This window comes from Suricata suricatta, chromosome 8 (assembly GCF_006229205.1).
Source record: "Suricata suricatta isolate VVHF042 chromosome 8, meerkat_22Aug2017_6uvM2_HiC, whole genome shotgun sequence".
Taxonomy (NCBI): Eukaryota; Metazoa; Chordata; class Mammalia; order Carnivora; family Herpestidae; genus Suricata; species Suricata suricatta.
This window is the reverse complement of record NC_043707.1, coordinates 41,553,239-41,565,097: the sequence shown is the minus strand read 5'-3', so window position 1 is coordinate 41,565,097 and position 11,859 is coordinate 41,553,239. Positions and strand designations below refer to the sequence as shown.

The window sequence follows — 11,859 nt, the reverse complement described above, 5'->3', positions numbered from 1 at the left end:
CGCGGTGCCCGTCGGCCAGGGCGCGGATGCAGACCCGCAGCTCCTCCAGGGGCTCGGCCGCCGTGCGGCCTGCACCGCCCTCGCCCACCAGCTCGGGGGGCAGGTAGTCCCACAGCCCACGGAGGCCGCTGCTCTGGGAGGCCAGGCGCTGCCGCAGCTTCTCGGTGGCCTCCTTCTCCATGGCCAGCTCGTCCGTCAGCAGCCCCACGCTCCGCCTTAACTGCTGCAGCTGGACCTGCGCCTCAGGCTTGGGGACGAAATCCCGCTGGAGCCGCCGGCCCAGGGCCTGCAGCTCTCCCTGCAACCGCTGCCTTTCCTGCCCCAGCTCACCCAGCTCCCCCAGCAGGTTACTATTGCTCAGCCTCAGTGCTGCCACCTCCTTCTCCAGCTGCCCCTTGGCCAGACCTCCTCCAGGTACCTGTCCCCTTCCAGGGCCCCCATAAGGCTCTCCCCGGACCCCAGGAGCGCTTTGCTGCCCCGCTTTGTTCTCTTCTGGGGTGGCCTCCTGCGGGGCTCCCTCTCTGGGCTCCTGGGCAGGGGCCTCAGGCTTCACGGGCAATCCGGCCTTTGCGCGATCCAGCCTAACCAGCACCTGCTCCAGCCTGGCCTCCATCTTCTCCCAGGCAGCCGCTGCAGCCTCCGCCCGGGGTGTCACCAGAGTGCCCTCCAGGACCGGTCTTGACAGAGCCCCTCTGGCAGCATCCTTGTCTCGCCACACCTCAGCCAGCTCCTCCCTCAACTGTAACAGGAGCTGGTTCACATCGCAGGCACCCAGTGGGTCAGCCCCTGGAGCCTGTGGCCTCTCTTGCTGGCCAGCATGTGGCCTGTGGGTATGATCAGGGCCAAGGGCCTGTCCACCACTGGTGGCTTTCCCGATGGCCTCAGACGTTGGGCTCTGGAGGGGGCCCTGTTCTTCCAGTTGGGCCCCTCCCGAGGCTTCACACTGGGTCTCCCAGGAGACTAAGTCTTCAGCCCTCTTAGAAGCTAACAGTGGGTTGGCCGCGGTTGTGGCTGAGGCCTGCTGCTGCTTCTTTAGCTCCTGAATGCGCTCAGCCAGCAGGCCCAAGGGACAGCCCTGCTCCATGCCGTCCCCTTCAGGCCGAAGACTAGGGCCCTGCCCTCCTGGAGCTCCAGGCTGTTGGAATAGGAGGAGCCCCAGTTCCTGCACCTGCTCTCGAACCCCGTTCTCCAGGCCCAGAAAGGCTGCAGCCTGAGCCTCACTCTCTTCCGTCTTTCGCACCAGCTCCCGCTCCAACTGAGAAACCTTCCTCTGCTCCTCCTCATACTTCCACCTCCACTCATCCGAACCTGGGTCTTCCTCCTCTTCTTCCTCGGGCTCTGCTCTCCATGGGCTCTTGGGTGGAGAACCCACGGGAGGAGCCTACATGGGAGAAGGAATAGTGAAGGAACGTCAGGCGGCTAGCCTGGCCCCCAGGACAGCCTTTCTTCTCTTAGACTGTCCCCATGCCCCGACCTTCACTCCCTTGGAGATCTCCCAGTGGGAGAGCCTTGGAGGGGGGCGCGGGAGGTCAGAAGCAGAAGGCACTTAGGGTCTTACCTGGGAGGCAAGATCTGGATGTTGAACAAGCCCCTGACCTATACAAAAAAAAAAAAAAAAAAAAGCAGAGGGGGGGATGAAAGCAGACAAGTCCTCTTCTAGCCCACACTTTATCTGCATTGAAAGGGTCCCTAACTATCTAGCATCCTGGGTTCCCTATCCCAGGGATGGGCCAGCTCATTCATTTTGTTTGCTCACTTATTTATTGGACACTGTGTCAGGCACCATTATGGGCACCAGGACCTCAGTGGTAGCAAAACAGCCAGTGGCCTGTCATCTGAGGGTTTTCCAGGCTCTAGGGGAGACAGAGGCTGACCGTTAAATCACACAAACGGATATACGATTACACCCCACAAATGCTAGCAGTAGCACCAGGCAGAATTGCCATCAGCGAGAGACACGAGACTGCATGAAAGAATTTTGTGATCATGCTTTTGAGAATTTGGGGTCATTTCACAGTAGCAGCAATAAGTAAATAAATGCTCAACTAGTTGGTGATAATAGAGGGATTCGCTCTATGGGAACAAACGGCATTCGAAGAAGCTTTTGGAAGGGAATCCGCTTTACCTCCCTGCCGCCCCTGCCGTTGCAGGGCCTGCCGAAGCAGCCTCCACAGCTCCCGGTCCTCTGTGTGCAGAGCATAATGCAGAGCGTCGTGCCCCTGGCTGTCCACCGCCCCTGCGTCTGCTCCGTGGCTCAGGAGCAGTTCGGCCACCTCAGCGCTGCCTTTCTCACAGGCCAGGATCAGAGCCGACCTGTGGGTGGGGACAAACCTGGGCATAGGCTTTCCCCCCAGGAGCCCAGGCAGGAGCCCTGGTTCCAGAAATTCCGCTCGCAGAGTCCGATCTCCTTCAGTGTGGGGAGGAGAACCGCAGACCAGCACCAGCCAATGACCAAGCATTAGACCAGACCAGAACTTTCCAAATGCTGTTCCTTGGAACTGCAGCATCAGAAAGCCAGGGGGGCCAATTAGATGGGCTTGGCTTCATCTACTTTAGATACTGAGGTTCTGCATGAATTCTTTATTGGAAAAAAGATCTCATTGCTTAGAAGATAGTTGGAAAACCAGTGAATTAAGCTAATGGATCCAGCAGTATCGATAGGTTAAAAACCTGTAAATGAAACTAATGGATCCAGAAGTATCGATTCCACTCCCAGAGTCATCTGGGCCAGGAAGATGGGGAAATAATAGGAAGGTCTCAGAAAAACCTTCTCAACTGCCCAAGAGGAAAACATCAAAACATCAAGCTTTTCTGAACAGCTACTCTGAAGGAAGGAGGTTGCCAAGAAAACAGAGACTAGTCTTTCTTCCCCAACACACACATGTATATGCACACGCACAATCACACACATACACATTTTGCCCAGTGGCTCCCGCCTAGAGTGGTCAGTGTCTGCATTGGGTATGGGGGATGGGGAAGGCTCACTTGGTATCCTTGTCTGTGACATTAACTTGGGCACCTCTCTGCAGGAGCTGGGAGCAGATAGTTGCGTGGCCACCCAGTGAGGCAATCATCAGGGGCGTCCGTCCATCCTGCACAGGTGTGGGAAGGGAGTTCACGTGGGGCCAGGGGGAGCCAAGGGGAGCCAGGGCCCTGACAATTCTACAAAAGGCCCTCTCCCAACACTGCTCCCAAAAAAAGCCCAGACCCAGGGGCTAAGTACTCCTTTCTGAAGGGTTGGAAGCCCTCCAGGACATAAGGCCTAACCCCTCCATGAAGAAGGGGACAAGGAGCAGAGGGAGAAGGAAGAGGAGGTGTGTACAGCCCTGGGCACGGAGCTTAGCTAGTCAAGCTCAGACAGAGAGAGAGAGAGAGAGAGAGCATCACTGCCCAGCGGACACTCACGTTATCTGGGACATTCAGGAAGGCTTCGTGGTCACACAGCAGGAGAACACTTGAGGCACAGCCAGAGGAGGCTGGGGGAGGTTGAGGGATGGTTGGATTAAGGAGAAGCAGGAAGGACACCTAGTCAGACTATGACCCGACATTGCCTGCAACCATTTCAGCAGTCAGCCCTGGCCTGCCTTACTCACCAAGTGCTGGGCTCCCTCCCTTTCCACCCGGCGGTCCCTGAGCCCTGTGTCCCACCAGTCCCCCGACGCACACCTGCCCAGTGCAGCGGACTGCGATTCTCGGCATCCACGGCATCTTCATTGGCACCATGCTGCAAACAGCCACAAAGGAGAGCAGCATGGGGCATGGCTGTGCCACCCTTCTCACATCCCCGCCTTGGGTCACCAACTCCCATAGTCCCAAAGGGAGGGGAAGGAGGACTGTGACTCTGGTCAACTACTAGGCAAGCCCCATCCACCCCTTGCGGATAACAGGCAGCCTTGAATTTCAGCCCCGGGTCTTAAACCTAAGGCCCACGAAAAATCAGATTATAGGCAAATGAGCATGTCAGGGAAAATGATACCCAAGTCCATGGCTGGGACTTTGGGATCATAAGGGAGGATCTTGGAAAGAGCCAGAGAGAACAAAAACAGAGGAGCCATGTGCCCCACTGCCTGTTGAACTTTGGGAGACCAGTTTCTAGCTGGTCTGCCTGTCATTTCATATACACATTTGTCTTAGAGCGCCTAGACCGCAAGCTCCTTAAAAACAGACAGCAGCTTTGGGGATTAACTGGGACACCTGTGTTTTCCGGTCACCTGCTCAGCCACTCAGCAGTGCACCTCCCTGCGTGTGTGCGCGTTCACCTCGTGTGTGCGGTGCCCGTACATAGTAGGCATTACATAAATGTTGGTGAATGAATGAATACATCTTACTGGGGATGGGAGGGGTCCATTTGGCCAAATGTCACTTGTGACTATAAAACAAAGTTAGAAGAGTCTGGGCCCCCTTCCTCCCTTCACACGAGTGGTATCGAGAAACTACTCTTACCTGCAGCAGGACTTTGACACATTGGGGCTGGCAGGAGATGGTGGCCAAGTGCAGAGCAGTGCTTCCTGGGGAAAGTGGGTGGGGGGTCAGAGGGTGGGTGGCCCCATGCAAGCTGATGAGTCACAGGGAGGGAAGGCAAGAGACGCACAGATAATCAGGGGTAGATTAGAGAGAGAAGCTCTCAGCCCCACAGGGCCAGAAGTTCCTGTTCCCCGAGTGCCTGCGGTGGACGTAGGAGTAGGGGTGAGGTAAACCCAGGAGGGTTGGCAGAGAGGGGTCTGCAGAGAGGGGAGCCCTGGGAAGGATGCTGGCCAGGACCACTGAGGAAGGCGTGAGGGACTGAAGTTGGACCCTTCGGCAGTTGGCCACCACCGCCGCTTAGAAAAGGAGAGGCTAGCACGGTGGCCCAGTGCAGGATCCAACTCACCGTCCTCGTTCTTGCTGTTGATGTCAGCCCCGTTTGCAAGCAGGATAGTCAGACATTCTGTCAGGCCTTTGGCGGCTGCCAGATGAAATCTGCCAGAGTCAGGGCCACAGGACAAAAGGATGAAGGGACCCGGGGATACAGGAGGCGAGAATCTTTCCAAGCACTGCCTGCTGTGTTTCTTCACTCCAGAGCCAATCCCAGCAGCGGACAGGGAAGTTTCCCGAGCCTGAGTTTCTGAGCAAAAGTCTACGTGGCTTGTTGTCACGAAGCCAGGGGAGGCTGGGAAGCCAAGACAGAAATAAGAGCTGCAGGTCTCAAGCAACCCAGACTTTGCAGAGGTGTCCAGAGAACCCATAACTACCGGTCCTCTGACCACATGACCCTCTACAGACAAGGCTGTCCTAGAAGGCAGCCGGAGCAGAGCAGAGGGCTGTGCGTCTGAAAGCGCACTTGTACAGGGACAAGGGATGATGTCCCTCTTGTCCCAATCACTCTGTCGAGCCACATGATGCTCACGGCTACCCCTGGGTTCCTAATCCCTCAAGTTTATGCACCCTCCTAAACGTGCAATAAAAAGACGCTGTGGCTAGTGTCTGGGCCCGCTTCTGTCTGTTTCACGGGCTTTCTGTCTAGCTTTTGTTTTGTTGCCAGTTTTGTCAATCTAGGTCTTGAGACCAGACCCAGGGATGACAGCTTCTCCCCTCACCACGCGCAGCCCTTGATCATGGCAAATGCTGATTGACGTGCTCGCTGATTAAGACACAAAGGGCTCTGAGGCTGTGGGCGTTCGCTGGTCCTACCTTATCTTGGAGTTTAAAACTTTCAAAGACTTGGGACTTTAAGACATATCAAGGGGAGGAGGGGCTTGGGAGGGGGGACTCACGAGGACTGGCCACTCGAGTTCAGCTTGGTGGGTCGGGCCGACTTCCTCGAGGCCAGCGCAGCCACGCGTCCCACATCCCCCCGCTGCACCGCCTCCAGCAGCTTCTGATCGTGGCGGTTCCATCTCTCCACCTGGTCCAGGGCCACAAATTGCGCGAACCAAGGGGGTGGGGTTGGAGTGGAAAAAGGAAAGAAGGATGCCAGGTAAGGGAAAAGAGACATCCCTGAGGTCCTTCCAACATTCCACAAGTCACTCAGCCTGGGTCATTCCGTGCTTCACTGAGAAACTGACTGCTGCCACCCCTGGACCAAAGGGTACTTAGACCACTAGAGTACAGTACTGAATGCAGAGTAGTTAAGATTTTTTTTTAAATCCTCATGTGTAATTATTGCTGTGAGGGGTGCAAGCTCCGAGCGATCCCAGCCATGACTCCTTCCCTTTGGCTCGCTAGGTCTCGCTGGAGCAAACTCAGCCACACTGACCCCTCCCAGCTGGGCTCACAGGACCCCCCCATCTCCCTTGCTTTGCCTCTTGTCCTCAGATTTCTGCGACATCAAGGCACCTAGCTTCACACCGCAGCCAGGAGTCCAAAAGCCCAGCAATACACACCATCTCTACCCCTTGGCTTTGGGCGCCCACCCTGGGGAAGCAGAGTTTCTGTGTTCCCACCCCATTTCTGTGCCCTTTACTCCCCCTATCACGGCACAACCACGAAAGGCAAAGACAGGTCTCTCACTAGGCTTGAGGTGACAGCTCCCCTCCACCCCCTCCCCGGGCCTCCCTCCTCTTCACCGGGGCAGGGAGGAGCTGCTCCAGGCAACAGCCACACCTGGGCATGCATTGTTCTAGAATCCCAGCTTGACTGTTGCAGGTGGTGGGGTAATTACAGTAATTGAGGGAGCCAGGGCGTGAAAGAGAGAGAGGTGTGTAGAAACACCCAGGACTGGGAGCAAAGAACAGCCTGGTTAGATGCAGAGAGAGGAAGGGAAAGGAGGAAGAGAAGCAAACACCAGCGGTATGAGAAGGGTCCCGGATGACTATTTTGTCAGCGAGCCGGAGTCCGGGGCCTGGTTCGGCCACTTTCTCGGCAATGGGGCCCAGAACAAGCGATCGAACCCCTCTGTTTCCTCATCCGTGACGTGGGAAATAATAACTACCTCATCGCGCTGTGACCCTGAAATGAGCTAACCTCATATGAGGTATATAAAATCTCCTTGTAACCTCTAAAGGGCCCTACAAACGCATGGTATTCTTATAACCAAACAGGAAGTGGTGAGGGACTGAGGTGGCACATTTCGTTTTATGAGGTGTAATTGCAACAAGAAAGAGGCTTTGGGAGGAGGTGGAAGACCTAGGGTCTACAGCAGCCAAATAACTCATTTTCAGATACTATTTCCAGAGCCAAACTATGTCGCAAAAGCCGGAGAGATTTGAGATGCCCGTACCCTGAAAATGATCTCGGGCTAGATGGATCTTAAGGTAATTCTCTCGCACAGCAATTCCGCACAGCCCTTTCCAGTGCTGTTTCAGTTAGCCTCTCACCATCTCCGGAACGCAGTTAGGGCTGATATTATTTGATCTATCTGACAGCAGAAGAAAGTCAAACACGCTGATGTTGGATAACTGTCCAGGGTCACAGCACAAAACAGTGGTGACACCCAGGTCACCTGATGCCCAGTCCTGGTCCTCACTACCAGACCACACACACTACCGCGGAAGAGCGTTTCCTGTTTCCACGTACACAGTCTAAGACAGCCTCCAGGGCAAAGCCACCCACCCTCAGACGCTACTCAGAGCACCCTCAGACCCTGCACAGAGAACGAGTCTCCAGACAGGTTAATACTCAAAGGGTCAAATAAACAAAATGTCTGCTCCACATGTCACAGGGCTCTGAGAGGTAGGAACACATTATCCAATGTCCCATGAGAATGAGTTACCCTCAGAAAAAGCAGAAAGCTAGAATTACTCCTCTACCACCGGACACTACCATCAGCCGGTCTCAATCTGAAGCCCTCCACTTAAAATTAGGATTCTAACACGTTCTGGCCATGTAACAACTTCTCTGAACCTCAGCTTCTGGATAATGCGCTATTAAGCACCTAGCACTGTCTGCCACATGTGGGCGCGCCATAAATGTTGGGTCCATCCCCATCCTTCCTAGCCTTGCTGGGCACGTTTTGGATGTGCCTGCAATTCTGAGTTCGGAGTTCTCCATACAGAGCAACAGGAGGCAGCGATCTTGCTTATATCAGCCGATACATAACAGCCAGGTTGCAGAGATGGTAAAGGTGCTTCTTAGCAACATGGATACTTCTCTTTCCACTAGATAGCTCTAAATCCACCTGATTAAAAAATTTTTTTAACGTTTTTATTTATTATTAAAAGAGAGACAGAGTATAAGCATGGGAGGGGCAGAGAGAGAGGGAGACACAGAATCTGAAGGAGGCTCCGGGCTCTGAGCTGTCACCACAGAGCCCAGTGCAGGGCTCGAACTCACAAACTGTGACATCATGACCTGAAGGAAGTCGGATGCTTAACTGACTGAGCCCCCCCCACCAAGCACCCTTCCACCTGATTTTTTAAACGTATTTTTAAAAGTTTTATTTATTTGTTCTGGGACAGGGAGAGGCAGAGAAAAAGAGAGGATCCCAAGCAGGCTCTGCACAGATAGCGCAGAGCCCGACGCAGGGCTCAAACTCACGAACCGTGAGACCATGACCTGAGCTGTAGATCAAGAATCAGACGCCCAACCAACTGAGCCACCCCAGCACCCCTAAATCCACCTGATTTGTCTCCCGTAATCTCTTTACCCTAGGAAGAACTTAGAATAGGTAGAAATCTGTCACAGCCAAGCCTTTATGGAACTAGGCTGAGGAAGGACAGAGTGATGCTTTCACATTCCAAGATCCAGTCCATTGCTCACCCAGCTCCTTGGACAAGAGGCTCTGGATTGCCATCACGGCCTCAGGGGAGCGATCACCACATTAATCAGCAGACTCAAAAACAAGGACAAGCTTTGTATTTCTGTAGCTAAGATTAGGGGGCCTTTGTAGAAGTAATTGCAGCCTCTCTTTATCTCTGGCTGTGCGCCCATAAGCATCCTATGAGAGGAAACACCCCAACAGTAGAGAGAGAAAAAGAGTGGCTATGGCTGTAGGACAGGTGCATGGAAATGGAAAGGCTGCCTTAGAGGACCCAGGAGCTGACTCTCATTTTTTTTTTTTAAATGCAATTGACATGGGGCACCTGGGTGGCTCAGTCGGGTGAGGGTCCAACTTCGGCTCAGGTCATGATCTCATGGTTCATGGGTTCAAGCCCCGCATCGGGCTCTGTGCTGACAGCTGTCAGCTGTCGGATTCTTTCTCTCCCTCTCTCTCTGTCCCTCCCATGCTCTTATTGTCTCTCTGTCTCTCTCTCAAAAAGCAAACAAAACATTAAAAAAATTTCTTTTAAATGCAATTGACATTCCTCTAAGCTGATTCAGTGCCAACTGTTTCATGCTGTTTTCTGATCTACTTCCTACCTGGGCAGAGGAAGCTAATAGGTGAGACCCCTCAAAAGGGATCATCTGTTTAACTAAAATGAGACCATACGAGCTAAGTTTTTATTTGTGTGCTTGTTTAGCTTCCTCTATAAGCTTCCTCTATTCTCGACAACTTAGATTACTTTTAAAACGGTAGCTAGCCTTTCACTCCTTCGATTCAATTTTAATCAAGGATGCAGGACTCTGGCCTTGGCCCCAGGGATGGGAGTGAGGACAGGCAGGACTTGGAAGCCAAGCTTTGGGAGTGGCCAGGAAGGCTTGTTGCATTGTTTCTCTGACAAACTTGTTCAGAGGGGTTAGCCACCCAGGGAGTGGAGGAATTTATCACAAAGGTGAGGAAGTTTCAGGAGGAAACAATTTGCAGCTGACATTGGCCTATTTTTAAGCTTTTTTTTTGTGATCCATCCTGCCTAAGGCAACAGTTTTCTTTTCAGCTAGATAGCTCTAAATGCACCCAATTCACTTCCTATAAGCTTGTGACACTAAGGAGAGTGGGGAATGGGTGAAAGTTGTTCATAGCCAAATCTCTGCAGAACTGGCACGAGAAAGGGATGTTTCCAAATTCCAACATTCCGTCCATTTTCATTCCAGCACTTTGGAAAGGAGGCACTGACAAGGATTGGAGAATCAGGAAAAATGAAAGAATTTCACCATTCCTAAGGAGCAGGCCAACTCCACAGACCTGAAAGGGAAGGGCAATGTAAAGGACTTTTAGTGACGAGGGAAGAGTGAGGGAAGAGTCCAGGCAAGAGTCCGTGTGAATCAAAAAATCATTATCAGTTAAGCCTCAGTTTCTGGTACCTATCCGAGTCATCCGGTAAGTGCATTTTGATTGGTTGATCCATGTGTGGAGATGACAGGAGAAGCAATCACAAGTGGGACAAGGACAGGCCTCAACAGAGTTCCCACTCTTGCCTCACAGCTCACTCACGTCCAATGCCTCGCAGAGCGAGTGAGCAGTTCTCACGTTGGCTTATGAATGACACCGCTAAGTGAGGTTAGGCTTAGGAATAGCCCCACAGGTCACTGACTACTTCCCTTCTAAAGGAGCCGTAATCCCAGTGCCCACAGAAAATGCCATCCCCAGATGGAGGGGCTCTCTCTAAGAGATCTAAGAGGCAGCTACACCCTCTCCGTCCCCCAACTCAGCCCAAGGAAGCAGAGAGCCCAAGGCCTCAGCAACCAAGTAAGGGTTAGACTGAAGGAAGATTCTGGGGAGAAGCAGACAGGAGGTCTTGACTGGCCCAAGAACCAGTCTGATAGCCAGACCCTGCAGGGAACTGGCCAGGGCAGATCCTGCGGGCAACCTACCCAGCTTCTTGGGGAGCAGCCAAACAACCAAGTGTCCTCTGCCTGTGCCTGTCAGGCTGGGGGACTGCAAGATTAGCCCACAGAGAGCAGGCAGAAGGAGGCCAGGGCAGAAGGGGGAAAACCAGGGTCGGAGGACCATTGGGCAGAGAGGGGCAGGGAGCCAAAGGGGGCAAGGAGGAGGCTGCTGGTGCGGAAGCACCATTTAGAAAGAAGTTTGGAGTGATGTCAGAGAGGCGCTGGTGCAGATGAGGTAGCAGGAGTGGAAGGGACCCGGGGTGAGATGAGGGGCAGGGAGAGAGAAGACTCTGAAGCAGAGCAAGGGGAAGGAAGGCACGGGCCCGGGAAGTTTGCTGGGCCAAGAGGAAACAGCCAGGATAGAGCCATAGGAGAGGGCAGGGTTGTAAGGACAGATCAGGCCTAAAAATGGGCTGTGGGGCAGAACTTGGGAAACAGCGGCACTTGGGGGTGAGCAGGTGCTGGGGATAGAGGGGATGCTTGGCGTGCCATGCTGTGAGACAGCAAAAGTAGAGACGGCCTTCAGGAAGGGGCAGGGGCTGCAGGAAATATATTAAGTCAGGGTGTACATGCTAGAGGACAAAAAAAAAAAAAAAAGGCCAAGAGAAAGGAACTTGAGGGAGGGCAGAGGCTAGGGGACAGGTTCTGGGGGAAGGGGAAGGCAGGGCTGGCGGGCTGCACTGCGGGGAGTGGAAGAGCTGGAAAGACCGATAAAGAGAAAAGGCAATGGTGCATGAAGACGGGACTCAGGACTTCTGTCACCACAGGGCTTGGACCCCAGCCCCAGCCTCCCGGACATTTTGGCACCTACCGCCACCTGTGAGCTGGAGCAGGAGAAGATGCGCTTCATGGCCAGGGCCAGAGCCACGGGGGGACGGGGACGCGCGGAGAACGGGGCTACAGGTTCCCGAACCCACGGGACTCGGCTGCGGCTCTGCAAGGGAGAGCTGTCAAGAGCAGAGTGGGACCCGTTCCAGGACCCGCCCCAGGACCCGCTGGACTCAATCAGACACAAGAACCCGAGAACTGGGCTTAAAACTCCACCCCTGGCCCTGCCCTACTCTGACGTTGCAAAAGCACAAAAGCCTGCAGTCTTTCGCTGCGACTTGGGCAAGGTCTCAAACGTCGCCCTCCCAAAGCAAACCCGCCTCCAGCTCCTACCCACTCAATAGCTGTAGGTACCACCGGAGCTCAGGTTCAAGCCCCGCCCCTAGCCCCGCCCCCCGCAGTTTCAGA

At 54.0% G+C, this 11,859-nt stretch overlaps 1 protein-coding gene across 1 annotated transcript in view; it reads right to left on the bottom strand.

Annotated features, from left to right (window-relative positions):
- The window catches only part of ANKRD35 (ankyrin repeat domain 35), a 15,777-nt gene extending 4,187 nt beyond the window's left edge, over positions 1–11,590 (bottom strand). Inside the window, exons 1-10 of the mRNA XM_029945782.1 lie at positions 11,435–11,590; positions 5,754–5,884; positions 4,871–4,959; positions 4,444–4,508; positions 3,667–3,724; positions 3,406–3,476; positions 2,986–3,092; positions 2,126–2,313; positions 1,559–1,596; positions 4–1,381 (exon numbers count right to left, since the gene is read on the bottom strand). Coding sequence (XP_029801642.1) covers positions 4–1,381; positions 1,559–1,596; positions 2,126–2,313; positions 2,986–3,092; positions 3,406–3,476; positions 3,667–3,724; positions 4,444–4,508; positions 4,871–4,959; positions 5,754–5,884; positions 11,435–11,473 — 2,164 coding nt within the window. The 5' untranslated portion in view covers positions 11,474–11,590. The remainder of the gene's footprint in view (positions 1–3; positions 1,382–1,558; positions 1,597–2,125; positions 2,314–2,985; positions 3,093–3,405; positions 3,477–3,666; positions 3,725–4,443; positions 4,509–4,870; positions 4,960–5,753; positions 5,885–11,434) is intronic.
- Between the last annotated feature and the right edge of the window lie 269 nt (positions 11,591–11,859).